This window comes from Callospermophilus lateralis, chromosome 6, assembly GCF_048772815.1.
Source record: "Callospermophilus lateralis isolate mCalLat2 chromosome 6, mCalLat2.hap1, whole genome shotgun sequence".
Taxonomy (NCBI): domain Eukaryota; kingdom Metazoa; phylum Chordata; class Mammalia; order Rodentia; family Sciuridae; genus Callospermophilus; species Callospermophilus lateralis.
Genome location: NC_135310.1, coordinates 63742888 through 63760907, shown reverse-complemented (window position 1 = coordinate 63760907; position 18020 = coordinate 63742888). Strand labels below are relative to the sequence as shown.

Genomic DNA, 18020 nt, shown 5'->3' with positions numbered 1-18020 from the left:
AAGAGGAGCAGAATTATGAGCTATCTTATTATCTTTTGGAGATAATGAGTGGTGTAGAAGTGACCATGGAAGGAAAACAGATTTCAAAACTAGACGTGCTGTGTCTTGCATGAAAAGGTACTTTCTTAAAACAATAAATAAATAAGCATTGAAAAAAGACACCTCCTACATATTTTCATATTATGTCAAGGTCAACTATATAGCAGATTCCGGTATTTAAATAAGGAACAGGTATGACTGATGGATGCATGTAAGTAGTGTAAAAACCTGCTAGCTGAAATCTCTTTTTAGCCCCAACCTGAACAAATTTCTTAGCAATCAGAAATCTTTAATTATGAAACATAATTATAAATGTACATTAAAATATGCCTCTGATCTTTTAAATTAAAAAAAATAGGCCTGCCACGGTACCGTGGACAAGCACTGTCTGGCATAACTAATGGGGCATGTGACTAACACAGGGCTGGAACTGCAAACTGGAAATGCAGAAATACACTAAATAATGATGTTCAACTACTAAATAGGTGATTTATTTTCATATTAGATTTCAATTGCACATTCCCATATGGACCCTGGGAAACCTTATCCATTAAAGACTCTTTGAGGATTTGTGTATGTTCACACACACACACACACACACACACACACACACACCCCAAACAAAGCTATGAGAAAATCCTCACCAGAAACTGACAATGATCTCCTTATGGCTTTAGAGATACTGCCAAGTTTCCCTTTAAGGTTTACTTAGATGGCACCCAAGTAAGATTCCCATATGGAATTCTTCCCCACACAGGAGCATAACCTTGGAGGAAGCTGAAGAAAGCAGAGATTATTTACAAACTCCCAAAGCAGAGGGTGTTTTACATTTCTCCCCCTCCTCCAATCTAATTCCATTGGTAAATACAACACATACTAAATTGCAAAGCATAAATATGAAAAGGCCAAGAAGTACAATAGAGGGTCAACCCACCTGACATGAAGGCAGAGACCAGCGGCCACGGACGGGTACACAAACCTTGATTCCTGGCATCCATAAGTTGCCAGGATCCCCAAGGTAGCCAAAGACAGACTGATCCCAGCAGGCACATGCCATTGCTTGAAGGAATCATCTGTGTTCTGAAGGTCAGCCTTCCACTCAGATAACTTGCGGGCAGTTTCCATTCAAATAAAGAAAGCACATGATATGGTAGTTGCAACAGCCTCCTGTGATCTGTCTGCAGAATACTCTCAAAACCAAGTCCTTAGTGCAGTGGCTGCTTATAGGTCTTGATTCTTGGTTGAGTGAGTTTTGGTTGGCTTTTATCCAAAGAGGAAAGAAAGTTTTCCATGAAACAAAACAGAATCATTTAATGACTATCATGAGAAAGTAATACTTCTGTATTACTCATAAACTGAAAATGTTGGGTATATGGTTTCAATTACTATGTAAGCCCTTTACATTTTGTTAATTGAAAATACTTCCAAAAAACATCAAGTAGGTAAACTGTTAGAATATTTTGTCTTGTTATCATGCTTGTATAAAAGAAACATCAGAATACTCATTCAGCAAGAAGACAATATGTGGGTTAGAGGGCAGCAGCCTTGGCCTGGCTCTCTTGAGAATGATCATCAGCTTAAGTACAGAAAAATAGCAACCACAGCCCTAAGACTGTATGTGGGGCTAATGGAACCCCCATTTGGATTTAGTGATCTGTTTTATGCAACCACCATTTGGACAATGTTTTCTTCCTCCTCCTCATTATTATTATTATTCCTATTATTATTAAGATTATTATTACTATGTAAAGAAATCAGAATGAAGCAGGTAAAAATTTAGGGTAAAACTATTTTATGGTTTAGATGTGAGGTGTCCCTCAAAATCTCATGTCTGAGACAATGCAAGAAAGCTTAAAAGATGAAATCTTTGGGTTATGAGACTCTTAACCTATTCAGTACATTAATTTCCTGATTTAAAATAACTAGGGGGCTGGGGATGTGGCTCAAGCGGTAGCGCGCTCGCCTGGCATGCGTGCGGCCCAGGTTCGATCCTCAGCACCACATACAAACAAAGATGTTGTATCTGCCGATAACTAAAAAATAAATATTAAAATTAAAAAGAAATAAAAAATATAAAAAAATTTAAATAAATAAATAAATAAAATAACTAGGTAGTAACTATAGGCCTATAGGGTATGGTGGGAGAAAAGGGTCACTGAGGGCATGCCTTTGGGGTATATATTTTGTTCTTGTTTTTGAGTGAAGTTCTCTCCCTCTCTCTTTCTTGGTGCAATGTACAAAGCCACTTTCCTCCACCACACTTTTCTCTTCTGCGATGATGTTCTGCCTCACCTCAAGCCCCAAGGAATGGAGCCAGCCTTTAATGGACTGAGATCTCTGAAACCATAAGCCCCAAACAAACTTTTCCTTCTGTAATTGTTCTTGACAGGTCTTTTGGTAATAGCACCAAAAAAAAAAAAAAAAAAAAAAAAAAGCTAATACAAACCTGTCAGAGTTTAAATTTCACCTCTACCACTTACCAGCTCTGTGACTGTTACTTCACCACTCTGATCCTCAGTTTCCTCAATAATAAAATACAAATTTTGGAATCTCTCTCTTTGGTGGAAGGTGAGTCTCCCTACTCTGATTTCTATGCTGATCTTGGCTCAGTGTTTGACCCATGATGGTTTAATAAATGCTTTTCATTTTTATAATTGTCTAAGGAATTTACATTTTCAAAGCACACAAGAAAAATCAAAGGCCTATTGTATGTGTATTTTTAAAACACTATGCAATGAGAAAAAAATTTAGATCTCTATTCCATTTGGAACACATAATTAATATTTGCTATGGTTTGGATCTTGATTATCCCTGGAAGACTTATGTATTAAAAGCTTAGCCCCCAGCTCAGTGCTATCAGGAAGCAGCAGAACCTTTAAGAGATGGGGCCAAGTGGAATGTCTTCTGGTCATTGGAGAGATACCATGAAAGGAACAGTGGAATTCCACCCCTTTCCTCTTTAACTTTTTCACTTCCTGGTCATGAGGTGAGCAGCTTTGCTCCACTATATACTCCTCACCACAGGCCCAAAGCAATGAAGCCAACCAATCATGGACTAAAACCTCCAAAATTGAGCCAATATAAACCTTTTCTCTTTATAAGTTTAATATCTTGGGTATATTTTATAATGATGAAAGGCTGACTAGTGAAGCTTCTAGACTCATAGATGAATTCAGCGAAGTAGCAGGATATAAAATTAACACCCACAAATCAATTGCATTCCTATACACCAATGATGAATCAGCTGAAAGAGAAATCAGTATAACAATCCCATTCACAATAACCTTTTAAAAAAATAAAATATTTGGGAAGCAGTTGAATAAAAGAGGTGAAACACTTCTACAATGAAAAATAAAAAATGCTAAAGAAAGAAATTGACGAAGACCTAAGAAGATGGAAAGATCTCTCATGTTTTTGGATAGGAAGAATTTATATTGTCCAAATGGCCATACTACCAAATGAACTATACAGATTTAATGCAATTCCTATTAAATTTCCAATAATTTTTTTCATAGAAATAGAAAAAGCAGTACTGAAATTCATTCAAACAAATAAAAGGCCCAAAATAGTCAAAGCAATACTTAGTGAGAAAAGTGAAGCAGGAGGCATCACAATACCAGACCTTAAATTATACTACAGAGCTATAATAACAAAAGTGGCATGGTATTGACACATAAACAGACATGAAGACAAATGGAACAGTTTAGAAGACAGAGTCAAACCCACATAAATATAGTTATTTCATACTAGACAAAGGCACAGTAAACAAACATTGGAGAAAAGATAGCCTCTTCAACAAATGGTGCTGGGAAAACCGTAAATCCATATGTAATAGAATGAAATTGAATCTCTGTCTCTCACTCTGCACAAAACTCCACTCAAAGTGGATCAAGGACTTAGACACTAAACCAGAGACTCTGTGCCTATTAGAAGAAAAACAGACCCAACACTCTACCATGTCAGCTTAGGAACTGACTTCCTCAACAAGACTACCAACATGCAAGAAATAAAATCAAGAATCAATAAATTAGATGGTATCAAACTGAGTTTCTTCACAGCAAAGGAAACAATCAAGAATGTGAACAGATAGCCTACAGAATTGGAGAAAATATTTACCACCAGCACCTCAGACAGAGCATTAATCTCCAAGGTATACAAAGAACTCAAAAAAATTTAACACCAAAAAATAATAATAATCCAATCAATAAATGGGCAAAGGAACTGAACAGGCACTTCACAGAAGAAAAAACACAAATAGTCAAAAAATATATGAAAAAATATTCAACATCTCTAGCAATTAGAGAAATGCAAATCAAAACTACATTGAGATTCATCTCACTCCAGTCAGAATGGCAATAATCAAGACTACAAGCAACAATAAATGTTGGCAAGTATGTGGAGAAAGAGGTTCACATGTACATTGCTAATTGGTGTAACCCCTCTGGAAAGCACTATGGATATTCTTAGAAAACTTGGAAATAAACCACCATTTGACCTAGTAATCCCACTTCTCAGTTTATACCCTAAGGACTTAAAATAAGCATTTTACAGTGATGCATCCACTTCAATGTTTATAGCAGCTCAATTCACAATAGCCAAGCTATGGAACCAATCTAGGTACCCTACAACAGATGAATGGGTAAATAAAATGTAGTATATATACACAATAGAATACTACTCAGCCATAAGGAAGAATGCAATTATGGCATTTTCTGGGAAATGGAGAATATCATAGTAAGTGAAATAAGCCAGTCCCAAAACACCAAAGGCAGAATGTTCTCTCTGATATGTGGATGTTAACCCATAACAAGAGAGGGAAAGATTAGAAGTTCATTAGACTAGACAAAGGGGAATGAAGGGAAGGGAGGGGAGATGGCAATAGGAAAGAGAATAGAATGAATTAGACATATTTTTCCTATCATGTATAAGTACATAATCAATGTAACTCCATATCTTGTACAACCACAATAATGGGGTCCCAATTGGAACAAGTTATATTTATTTTATGTATGTATAATATCTCAAAACATACTCTACCATCATGTAAAAAATAATAATAAAAATATAAAAAAGAAAGGCTGACAGCACAATATTCAATAAATATTTTGGATTAAATCAGAAGTGCAATTATTTTGAAAAATAAAGTAGATGAAAACAATTTTATTTTCAGAAACAAAAGTACCAAAACAAATATCTTAAAGAAATATGCTGGAAAACATCTGATAAATACTGTAATAGTAATGATGATATCTCTGATATTTTGTTCAGTTTTGTTAAAAAGCTTTATGAAATACAAATAACATTTATATTGAATTAAAAGATACTGTATAAGTGTGTTGATCAGCCAATGGAAATATCTAGAACACACTAGGGTAAATCACAAATTCCTGTAAGAAAAAAAATGAAATACCTAAGGGGCACTTTGAAAATGTTTAAAAAAGAACTTCCTAGAAATATATTTTTGTCTGACTTTAATCCCTAATTTCGAATTTTAAACATATCTTGAACTTCAGATCAAAAATTACTCTGGAGATATTTTAAATATGCTTTTGAATGAAAGCAATAAATCATCTCAATATTATAGGTTTTCATTTCCCATAGGCATTAAAAACATAACATGTACCTTCAAATTTTTTACTTTATTTAGCAAAGTGGAGAAAGAAGATCGCTGAAAATGTCCTGATGGAACACTGAAAAACCATCCTCCAGTGTCTAATTAAAATCACGCCTACTACTTAATATTTACTGGGCATACATGTGAGCTTCTATTCTTCAGTTTCTCATGTGTGCACAATGTGCATATGTGTACATCTGTGTGTCTATGGGGGTGGAGTACCTATTCCAACAGAATCTAGAGCTGACAAGTGATCCTTGTTTCTTTACAGTCTTCTTGCTTACAAATGACACTCTGTTATCCTATAGAGATTTTTTCTTTCAATGAATAATTCAGACTCAAACTGCATATTGGTAACTATATTTTAAAACAAAAAAATTCCTCACATAATAAATACATTTTATGCACATTAACTTCAAATTTACTTCAGAAAGCTATTTACAATATAAATAATTATAAATGGGAACACTTTGCAAGATATCATTGACATAGCTAATATTTTCTACTTTACATTCCAAAGTAAAAGTTCAAATTACAGCTTTATACTACAATATCACTAAAAACTATACATTGCAAGATGGTATTTGGAATAATGGCAATCAGTATCTTCTCACAAATATAATCCTTTTTATAGCATGTCAGTCAAAAAACAAACAAAATATTTCATCTTTTTTGAAGTGCCTACTCATATATTTCATTTTTTTGAAATAGTTTCCTTCAGGGAAAACAAATTACAGTACTTCTAAAATTTTTCCATGCCAATTTCATTTCTTTCAAAATGTAAACACATCAGGATTATTGGGTATAAATTTAACTGTGATTAAATGCCTACCAAATCAGCAAATTGGGATAAACTCCTCCCATATAGGTTTATGAAAGCCAAGTCTCTCATGCAGCAAAATCAAAATTGCAATAAATAAAACTACAAACATTTGGTTTAAAATTATCAATCAGGATTTCTTGTGTGAACCATCATATATATACATGTATATGTAAACATACATGTATATATATACACACACATATACACACACATAATTGGATATGGCACATTTTGGATACCCAAGGTGATGACAAATCATACTTTTCTCTCTGTGGTGTGTATCATTTCTGCATACAGTCTTAAGCAATAGAACCCTGTGTGTGTTGTGGGGTGTGTGTGTGTGTGTGTGTGTGTGTGTGTGTGTTTGTTCTTTCTGCTTACAGTCTTAGAAATAGAACTCTGAGCAAACACCTATTTGGAAATGAGAACAATCTCACCTTCTGAGATTAAGCACTACCCGTACAACCTTTGTGCACAAAAAATGAGCACCACACAAAACTTTTTCCCCAAGAACATTTTCTATGTATGATAACTTCTGCATGTGTCCACAGCTGTTTTATCCTCATTTAAAATTTGGAATGATGTTTTATCCACAATATGTTTCACAGTAAGAACTACCCAATAGATTTTGCTTAACTTAAACCCCTATTCACAAAACCTTGACATTTACATGAAAGTTGAGTCACTTATTTGGAGAACTGCAGGATTTACATTCTTTATTAAGTCATTCAGAAAATAGAATATATGTCTACATCTATGGTTTGAGTGAATTAGGGAGCCAGATCTGGGTATTTTAACTTTTTACATCAGAAGGACTGTATTAAAGTGTAAGTTATTTCACTAGACAAGGTTAGTGACCCAAAATGGTCAGATACTCAGTTTTCCAAATATCAGCATTCACTCTGTCACTCCCAATTATAACTAGTGCTAATAGATTTCACTGAATAGCTTAGTAATGTCATGCTCTTCAAAGAAAGAGCGAGGAGAGAGCCTTACAATATCAAATCTGTATTCAGAGTGTCTCTTTAGCTATACGACCTTCTATCACACTTATTTTGTCTAGATCTTGGGGGCGGAAGTCTTTCATTGTATTTTAAAATATCTATGCATATTTTCCAAATAATCTTGCATTAGAATCAATCCTCACCTTACATAAAAAGAAAGAAAGCAAGAAAAATGGAGCTTGTCATCCTTTTCTTAGAAGATCCCATTAAAGCTCATTTTAAGTGGGATTCTCTGCCCAAAGGCAGCATGTGGCAGCAGGGTGTAGAGAGAATTAAGAACAGTACCCAGTGGAAATATTTTAGCTCTGTGAAATACAATCAGGAAATAGTAAGTGGTTTTTCTGTATAAATGCTGAAGGCAAATCATTTATTGCATCCTGTCTCATTTTGAATGTCACATCAGCACTATTACATCATCTCGTATCAGGCAATTAGAAAATCTAGAACATTAGATTCAACACATTACATCAAAAAGACTCTCGGAGCTGAAGCATATCTAATGTCTGACCTGTGGAGGCTGTGACCTTAATCTTATGCATCCAAAAATAACACATCATATATTCTCAACAATAATTTTAACAGAATTTTCCCCCAAGAAAGATTGGGGAAATACTCATTTATCTCTTTGGTTACTGAGATTTTTTAATTGCTCAAAAACAGGTAAAATGGGCAATAAAGATATTCTTGCTGTCACTATAAAGCTTAAGCTTTGCATCATCTAATGAATTGTTTCATACTGTAGCTATATAATTAGAATAGCACATGTTTATAAATTCCCCAAAATGATATTTAAAAAATCCTTCTCTATTTCAACCAAATTTCATGGTTTTCAGCATTGTAGCAAAGTTATAGAAATCAAGGATTAAAACTAAAGCCAATTTAATTTCAATTTTAACTGATTCATTATGGGGAACATATTCATTTTACACCCCATGTTTTTAAGTGACACAGATGACATCTTCCTTATAGGGAAATATGTTCCTACATAGAACAAAATAATGTAATTACAAACACATTTGTACATATGCATGTCAATAGTAAAAAGTTGCCTTGTCAGAAAATGTCAGCTTACTTTGGATCATTTTATAATAATCATGTCATATTGCAACAAATGAAAGTCATATAATACTATGAGCCTATAAGTTGTTATATGCAATGTAAAAAAAACTGCTACTATAAAATTATCTTTCAAGAAATTAAATAGATGGTTATGTATTTAAAACTGGGCTGATCTACCCCAAAATTCAATCCAAATGTAATTTAGTTAATTCTGTCTTCCTTTTAAAAAATTGGTCATATAATTTTAAGGAGCATAATTCCTCATGATTACCCCCTATCTGTTCAGTTCATAATTTATTCCTTCCACTAACCAATTATCCTCCATATAAAAATTCAACTGCAATTCCTGTGATGACAATCTTTTCATTAGCATCTGTTCATTTTCCTTGGTTCTTAAGTAGCCATTTCTCTGACAGTATCTGTCTTTGACTCATCTGATAAACCATATATCTATCCATCAGTAGAACCCATCTGTATAGATTTTCCTTTCCAAAACCTGCCACATTTTCTAGATATTTGTTTCTTTGAAACACGTATCCTACAGAATTCTGAAAAACCTTTAGCATTCCTAAATCCTTATTTCACATGCAAATTAATCATAATCCATTTTAACTATTCCAGGGGCTTCTCAAAATAACTTTCTCGAAATTACTGAATGTTTTTTTCTTATATAGCTCTGAATTTAACTTTTATTGTACTTTGAAGATTATATTTGTCTCTCAAATTATTATACAAATTGTCACCAACCAATGGACAGCCAAATAACTGTATTAAATGATGAAAATATAATTCTAATCCCTGAGTGTCCAATGTCATGTTCTGTTTTCAAACTTATGAGTTCTTTCAGTATATACCCCTCCTCGAATTTGGCAAGAGTTAAATGCATGAGACTTCTATGAAATATTACCTTGGAAACTTTTCTAATCACTTCTGTCACTTTGCTTTGAATACTAGAGAATAGTGCATTTTTAAAAATCTTACTATATTTCTTCCCTTTAATAAATTTCTACCATCTACATTTTGACTGAATCTAAGAAAAAACCAACTATAACTATACCTGCACCAGAGAGCCCACATACCTGCTTAAGTCACAAAGCTTCTAGGCCTCTGCATGTGTGCAGAAAAGCCAGAATGATCATTCCTGAAAACTCACAGCAGAGAATTAACCACTTCATAAGTTCCGTTCTGCTGCCTCAATGAACCACAGGATCATGGGACACTGACATTGCCTTACAGACCAGGACACAAGGCCTCAGGCATGGTGAGGAATGCAACTGTGGTCACAAAATTAAGATACAGGGGGGCTCAGAACCCAAACCCAGAGATCTCTGCATCTAGTCCACTGGTCTTTCTACTACACCACACAGAGGTGAAGGCAAGTTTATTGTTTTTGTTGTTTACAAATAATAAGGAAAATGAGTATTTGTGCCTATGCCTTCAGTCAGAGTACTTTTCTGGCCCTTTTAACCACTTGTCTATCTGCCTAAGCTTTCATCTTAGATTCTCTCCTGAGGTTTTCCACATGCTGACACATTGGCACATCTGTGCTTTGAAATGCTTTCAAACACTTAGACCGCCGTCATGTACCACTTCACTGGTTTTCCTCAGTTATCTTTGTACTTATCAGCCTTTTTTCTTGGTGAATTGGTTTGAATTTTTTATTTGGTTGGTTTCATAAGCAAGCCCCAAATATGTGGTTTAACTATTCTGAGCCTTAAGTTGTTTGTTTTGAGATATAATTTCATTCTGCTCTGCCTCTGGCCTTTCCATCTTCACTAAACTACTTCCAATTGAGCACACCACGTTTTTGATGTGCCTCCCTACATCTCAATGCTGTTACTTAGAAAAACCTGTACTGCTATGTCAGCGCAATCCTGGTCCTTGTCTAACTCAAAAGCAAGGTGAAAAATCACCACTTCCTGATTGCTTTTAATGGATACCAGGTGAAAACTCATTCTTGCACTACAGACAGAACCACTTCTCTAATTTATGCCTGGACTAAATGAGCTGACTGGTTTGAAACCACAAAGAAATCAGTTTACAAGATGTATCTCTTTCTTTCTGGTTATTTTGGCACTGAAAATTTCTTTCAGAAGCTTGATGTGGTAAAGTTAAGGGAATTACCCATTTTGGTATATTTGTGGTGTATATTCTCTAGTTCTACATGTAAAGTAGACACAACTGTTTGTGAATGGTGGTCTGTGGCTATGAGTTTCACTGGATCATCACAATTCAGTATTGTCAATTCATCAGCCCTCTGATGTGGTCTATATGCTTACTTGATTCACATGAGTATTTTTCTATTCAAAATGTATCTATTCTGGTTCCCAAATAATTAGAGGGGCAATTTTTGTATTGACTTCAGCTCCATTATCTGTGTATAACCCTGAATGCTATGTTTTCTTTGATTTTGCAGAAACACATGTCAAATACCCAGTAACTTAAATTATCCTCTAACAATCTGTGGCCTAGTAAATGCTGGTAATGGGGCATTAAACTATAAATACGCTTCAGAGACCCTTGAAGAAAAAAATATTTTAGAAAAACATCAGCTTCCATTGGTTATTATAACAGATGTTCCCTTGTGTCCTTGTGCTGGATCGGGCTGCATCCTTAGATGGGAAGTTACATCAAAGTGTGAGCCATTACAGCCCAAGGAATAGTTTCTAATGGTTTCACTGTCATATAAGTGCTCCAGGGCATATCCAGTTAATGTGTACGCATGCTTATCAAAATACTGGCGGTGAGAGCCAAAGCAGTTTGGAGAGACAGCAGGATGGTCTCCTGCTGTCTGATGAGGAGACATATCCGAATGTAGATAGTCTTTAGCTAGGATCAAACTGGATTTCGAAATGCGATCAGAATTGGGACTACTTATCCGAGACAGTGCAGTGGGACTGTTGTCATAGTCATTTTCATGGGGGCTCAGCATCTTTCCCTCTCTCTGTTGGAGGTGGTCACATGGTGAAGTATTGGAAAGAGCAGAGCCATGACAAACTTCGCCTGTCGGTGGGGGCTGTTGGTAGTTTGCAAAACAGAGAGAGTGTTTTTTCCCAGCTCCATTAATGGAAGCCAACTGGTCAGGGGGTGCTTTCCGTAGCTGCAATCTGTTCTCTTCTTCTTTAATCATTTGCTGGGTGGCTCTTATCAGAGTTTCGATTTTGCTAGGTTCGTGGGGGCTGCTTTGATACTGTTCAGTACGATATCGATCACCTGATTCACTGGCTGACCCAGGATCTGGAGAACTGACCACACTGTCTTCATCCCAATGACCTCGCCCTAGAAATCAAAAAAAGTAAAATAGTAAGTAGTCTCAAAACTCACCAATTTTTTTTAATTAAGTGTATTTCTATTCCTATTAAAAGCAAACTTGTATCTTTCATTTTTAATATATGTAATAATATTTGAAACAGACACAGGCCTACATGCCAGATCATCAACTTATAGTCCTGGAAGTCATATGTATACTGAATTCGTATAAAATCATCGGATTTTAAGCACAAGTGAAGCTTATAACAATTTTCTTATAAGATAAACCTTGTTCATGGATTGTGAAGGACAATTAGTGAAATAGTAAAGTGTGTTCATATTCATTTATACACGTTATTGAACCTTCCCAATTGCAAATAATAAAAAGAAGATACATAGAATTTGGTTTATGCTGTTTTCTAGAGCAATGGCAATGTTAGATTGATGCTTACAAAATGCTTTGAATTGAGATTGAGGAGGACAGTAACATAAGCTGAACTATTCTCTAAATAAATCACTGAAAATCGAAAATTAAGATTTAATTAATTTAATTAATAAATTAAAGTTAATATTGCTCAACGTATCTGCAGTAGGGTTACAGTAAAGACCTACTGATTATTTTTAGACAACCGAAGGTTAAAATGTGTATTCATATGTATGGGTATATGAATATATTTGCATAGGTAGATATAGATGTAGCTATATCTTGTCTATCTCATACATGAAAGTACTATTTTAACAAACATAGGGGCAAACATCTCAGCATCAGAGGTCATCATATGGAAAGTCAAGAATTTTAGATTACTTCTGGAATAAGGTAAAGAATAAGTAAATATTAGCAATTTTAATAAAAGCCTATTTTAAATCCAAGACAGAATCTAAGATGGAGGAATAGTGCTTCCAAAATAAATTTCATAAACCAAATTATTTTCAAAAATGTCTGAAGACAATATAAAAAGCAAGAAGAAAATCAGGTAGGGACATCTGAGAGCTGTAAGCTGCTAAACACAGCAGAGAAGCCCTAGATTACACTATTCACTGCTTTCCTTCCCTCTTCTCTCCTTATTTTATTTCTAATATTTCCTTCCAGACTATGTAGGTTAAACCAGGATTTCACTTCACTCCTTTCTTTAGCAAGCAATTGCTCTTTGCCCTGGGTTTCCATTACCAGACTACCAAAACGTTCCTTGGTTCAGTACAAGTTGTTTACTCAAAGTAAAAGCAGAAAAATAAAAAAGACAGAATAGAAACAAATCAAAATAACTCATAGAAGGCCTTCAGTGCCTTGTGGTATTTGACAGACTTTATGGATGGGGACAACATTGTCTAGTACATTTCTCATCCTAAGGACAAGAAGAGTAATGTCAGAGCCTTCAGATCAATCCTAATGACTTAATTAAATAGGGCTTTGTTGGGTGTTTTTTATTTTGTTTGTACTGGGGATTGAACCCAGGGGCACTTTACTACTGAACCACTGAAGCCACATCCCCAGCCCTTTTTATTTTTTGAGACGGGTCTCCCTAAGCTACTTAGGGTCTCTTAAATTGATGAGGCTGGCCTCAAACTTGTGATTCTCCAGCATCAGCCTCCTGAGTATCTGGGATTATAGGTATGTTCTACCATTCCTGGCCAACTTCTTCAAAGATCTTCCTGGAACCAAACTTGGAATGGACAGAGTAAGCTATGCTTAACTAATATACTTTACAATTAACACAGAAAAGCATTACCAACAATCAAAGCTTTAACTAAAATGCCCAACTCCGTGTGTTCATAAAGCTATATAATAATCCAAAGATAAAAATCTCAGTAGTTTCTATCTGGCACTCCATCCTTAATCAAAAGCGGCACTGTGGTTGTCATAATGATGGGAGAAATTTGGGCAGTCACTGGCACTTAATGTCCAACGAGGATGAACAGCTACATGAATGATAGTTCATAAAACAAAGATTGGTCTCTCCCGCTATCAATAGTACCCTCCTTGAAAAACATTGCTCAAACTGAATGAGCCTATGGACTATTGAAGTCCACTTTTGAAACATAGGAAATCAGAGGAAAATAATACTTGAGAAATTGACATGTATACATACTACAAATTCAATATGCTCATTAACTCCCTTTAACTTGAATTCTATACTTTATGGTTTTGAAAATGGAAATCATTTTTCCCCACAAGTCATAGTCTTCAAACATTACCAAAATTAATACATTTAACTGAGTGAACTGGTTTTAAACCTCACTCATGTGAGTTTCTGACGACATGGCAATCAAAAGAGAAAACATTTGGGTGGGTCACTCCAGTGTCACACCTAACATCTATAAATCTGCCCTGGAGCCTCATGCTGGACTGGGAAGTCCTTCCCACTGCTCTTACCGTGGATCCTGTGGACAGAAGCGATGTGAGGCATGCTGTTCTCATAGGCTTCTCTGCTCTCCGGGGAGGCCTTGGTCAGGGGCAGAGCTGCGCGAGAGCCCCACCAGGGCTCCCTCCCGGCCTGCGGCGTTCCCAGGAAGTACCTGCCGGCCTCACACCGGCCTCCCTCGCAGGCCTGGGTATGGAAATGCCTCTCCTCCACCAGCCTGGAGTGGTCGAGCGCGAAGCCGTAGCAGAGAGCGCTGCGGTCCGAGAACTGCCTGTAGGCGCAGGACGCGTCGTGCTGCGAGCCGGGCCGGTCCGGGTCCAGGAGCTGCGGGGAGGCTGTGTCGGTCAGGGGACTGCCGCCCCACTGGCTGTCGTGGTCGGATTCCGATCTTTCGGTGTGAAATCCCGAATACTGAAACCGAGAAGTGGAGAAGAGCCATTTCAAAAATAAAGTCGTTTAAACCAACAAAAACAGTCTTTGTTTCTGCAAACACCCCTAAGATCTTATTGGCCTGAGTTACTAGCACCGCTGCTGGGCACCACTAACTTGGCATCGCTTGATTAGTTAAATGAGGCCTTCATAGAAAATCCTTCTGGCTGCTGAAAGGACATAAAAATAATAACAAACAGCGACTGAAGTCCTTCCTAGGTACTGCCCAAAGTGCTTCATGTGAATAATCTCAGGTAGTTCTGGTAACACTTTAATGGCAATATCAGCACCTCACTGTATATACATAGAGGAGCTAAGATTCAAAGAGGGAAAACGATTTGCCCAAAGCCACGGGTTTAGCAGGTAACAGAATCAAAATTCAAACCCATATTATAAGTATGTATAAGTGAATCAAAATTCACTATCCAAATGGCATTGCCACCAAAAAAAGAAAAAAAAATCCCAAGAAGCCTCCATATATTGTTACTCTTCACCTTTCTGCATTTCTTAATTAGGAAAAAAACAAAATTAAAGTTCAAAGCACCAACGTACTGAATCTTAGTCTTCATACTAGACTGTTTACTCTGAATACTTTGCTGGGTACATGGTAGAGGAGTTAATGCTTACCTAATTTAATTACTATATAACTTTTGAAAAGTCTTGTCCCATATAAGCTGGGTTTATTCACTAGGATATGTTTCTTTCTAAAGTGAAACTCCAATACCTAAGGATCATCAAAATAAGAAAACAAGCTATGGGTTCCATTGTCCTTACTGAAAATACACAGCCCACCTACTACTAAATTATCTGGAGGTGTTCAAAGAAAAGGTAAAATGCCCTCCAGATCTCCCTAGGAAGTATGCTCCATTTGAAGGCCTTCGTGAAGCAATAAAATTGGTAATATAATTCCTTCCAATGTTTGGTTTTTTAATGCCAAACACGATTCTAGGCACGACTTAGAGCTCACCAGCTGTGATAATAATAGATGCCATTTATTGAGAGCTTACTATGCCTGGTAATATGCTGATCATTCCATATGCATCACACCATTTAATCCTCCTAACCACTCTAATAGAGCTATTAATTAGCTCTATTTAGTAGATGAGGAAACTACATCTCTGAGAATTTTAATAAGATGCCACAGCCACCCCCTGGTCTAGCTGGTCTCAAAGCCTACACTCCAAACCTCAATTTTACACTTGAGATAAAGCACTGTTGAAGAAAGAGGAGAGGAAAACGGGATCCAATATTAAAGAGACATATAGTTATGGGGCTGGAAGCTTTATAGTCCCTGGAACCAAAATATAAGTCCATTATACATTTTCTTAACCTAGAAAAAAGAGGTATGGATGTATGTGGCATTGTGTGGGGAGAGGGAAAAGCCATAGGCTACACTGTTCTGCCCTCATTACATGCTAATTGAACAAGTTTCAGTATGATGAGGTCTTTGAAGTATAAGGCAAACTCTTCACTTCCTATTAGGCCTATTCTGAGCAGAAGGAAGAACCCTGACTCTTCCCACCTCAATGGGAACAGGCAACTCAGCTGAGAGCTCTTAGGGCTAGAAACATGAGATACATAGGTTCTTCTTGGAATACTCCAAAGCATACTAATGAATATAGCATGCTCAGGACAGAATGCTATACAAATTCCAGGTTAAATATTTTCTCTTTACCATTTTTAATTGATTCTTCTTGAGTTTTAGTTCCCTGTATCATACCTTCCACATATTATCAGCCTTTTTTTCCCTGTGAAAACCAGCCTCTTTCTGAAAGATGCCACCTTCACTTTCACAGAAGCAAGAGATGGCACCTCTGGCCTCACTAAGTGGGGATCCAAATGCTATACATATGTCCTTTGGTAACTCCACTCATCTGCTTACCTCAGAGAAACTCAACCTTCAGAGCTATTCCAAGCAAGGAGTTGTCCAGGCTCTGCTTGTTTTTATAAAAGTATAAACCAGGCCTATTTCTGAAGCACTCTAGTCAAGACTTTTGAGCCCTTTTGAGAGGGGAAAAAGCTTTCTCTGAGTGTATATGGGAAAGTGCTATTGGCGCAGCAAAGAAGAACATTCTGTCCTTCACTCACAAAGAAAATTCAACATAAGGCAACCTTGGCATACATGAGGTACACATTTCAAGAGTACCCAAAGGAGAATTTGAAGGATAAGCCTCTTGTCAATAGCCCAGAAACTACAGGAAGTACACTGCCCTGAGATATTCAAGCAGGCAGAAGTTGGGTGGTTCTGTTAGATAAGACCTCACATTGCTTTGAAGCTACAGGGGGAAAGCCTAGTAGTCAATTCTTTTTGTAGGAAAATTGTGAACTTGCACCAGGACACACCATCAAAATTCTGATCCACATTTATCCCTTTAAAATGAACTGTACTAGGTGTAAACTTGTTGAAAACTCTTTAACCCCATTATTTGGACTGAAACATTTCAGGTGTTCATTAAATGTTGGAGAGAAGAGAAGAAGACAGCCAATATATATATATACAGAGAGTGCAGAGTAAAGAATGAATGCTACGTAAGAAGAGTCCCAGTCGGCCTCAAGTCTACTGATGTCATTTACTACATTCAAGCTCTTAGGCAAGTGATTTAGTTTCTTTGAACAGGAAAAAGATTATGATGATACTAACCCATGAAGAACTGAACCAGAGTTAGGGCCATTTAAGGGAAGAGGTATTAGAGACAGGTAGCCATGAGAATTTGTTTCCAGGTCTGCCCCTAGCATAACTTCCAGAGTAGCCTTGGGAAAATTGCTTCATCCTTCTTAACCTTGTCTATAAAATGATATATTAGGTTAAATTAGACTTTCTCTAACTTTTTTTTTAGCTCTAATGTTCTATTTGACACAATAATTATTTTTTCCAGTGTTGAATCATGATTTCTATGTCTGTCCCTCTATTTCACTTATTTAAAGATCATTATTGAGAACTATAACTTAAGTCAGAGAATTTTTATAGTCTTGGTTGTAATAAATCTATAATGTAAGTGATAATTTTATTATATTTCCAATTACCCCCAAGTATCCCATTATGACACAGTTTATTAGGAGTTACATGATATGTTTGGTCAATGAAGTATTACTTTCAAGAGTATGAAGGATACTCATAATTCTGAGTATGAAGGATGATAACAGTCATTTGAATCTGAATTTGTTCATACATTCTCCTTTAAAAAGAATTTTTTTGTGGAGGAGGGGACACTTGGGATTGAACCCAAGGGTGCTTAACCACTGAAAAACACTCCAGCCCTTTTTATTTTTTTATCTTGAGACAAGTGCTTGCTAAGTTGATGAGGCTGGCTTGAATTTGCCATCCTCCTGCCTCAGCCTCCTGAGCTTCTGGTAGTACAGGCATGAACCACCATACCTGGCTTCTTTCAAAATCTTTAAGGTCATCATTAAGATGATTAAGAAGCACAGACTAAGCCACACAG

The 18020-nt window shown here is 36.3% G+C and overlaps 1 protein-coding gene across 1 annotated transcript in view; it reads right to left on the bottom strand.

Moving 5' to 3' along the window:
• Nucleotides 1-11087: 11087 nt before the first annotated feature.
• Nucleotides 11088-18020, bottom strand: part of Sim1 (SIM bHLH transcription factor 1) — a 68013-nt gene continuing 61080 nt past the window's right edge. Inside the window, exons 10-11 of the mRNA XM_076859898.2 lie at nt 14160-14559; nt 11088-11818 (exon numbers count right to left, since the gene is read on the bottom strand). Coding sequence (XP_076716013.1) covers nt 11088-11818; nt 14160-14559 — 1131 coding nt within the window. The remainder of the gene's footprint in view (nt 11819-14159; nt 14560-18020) is intronic.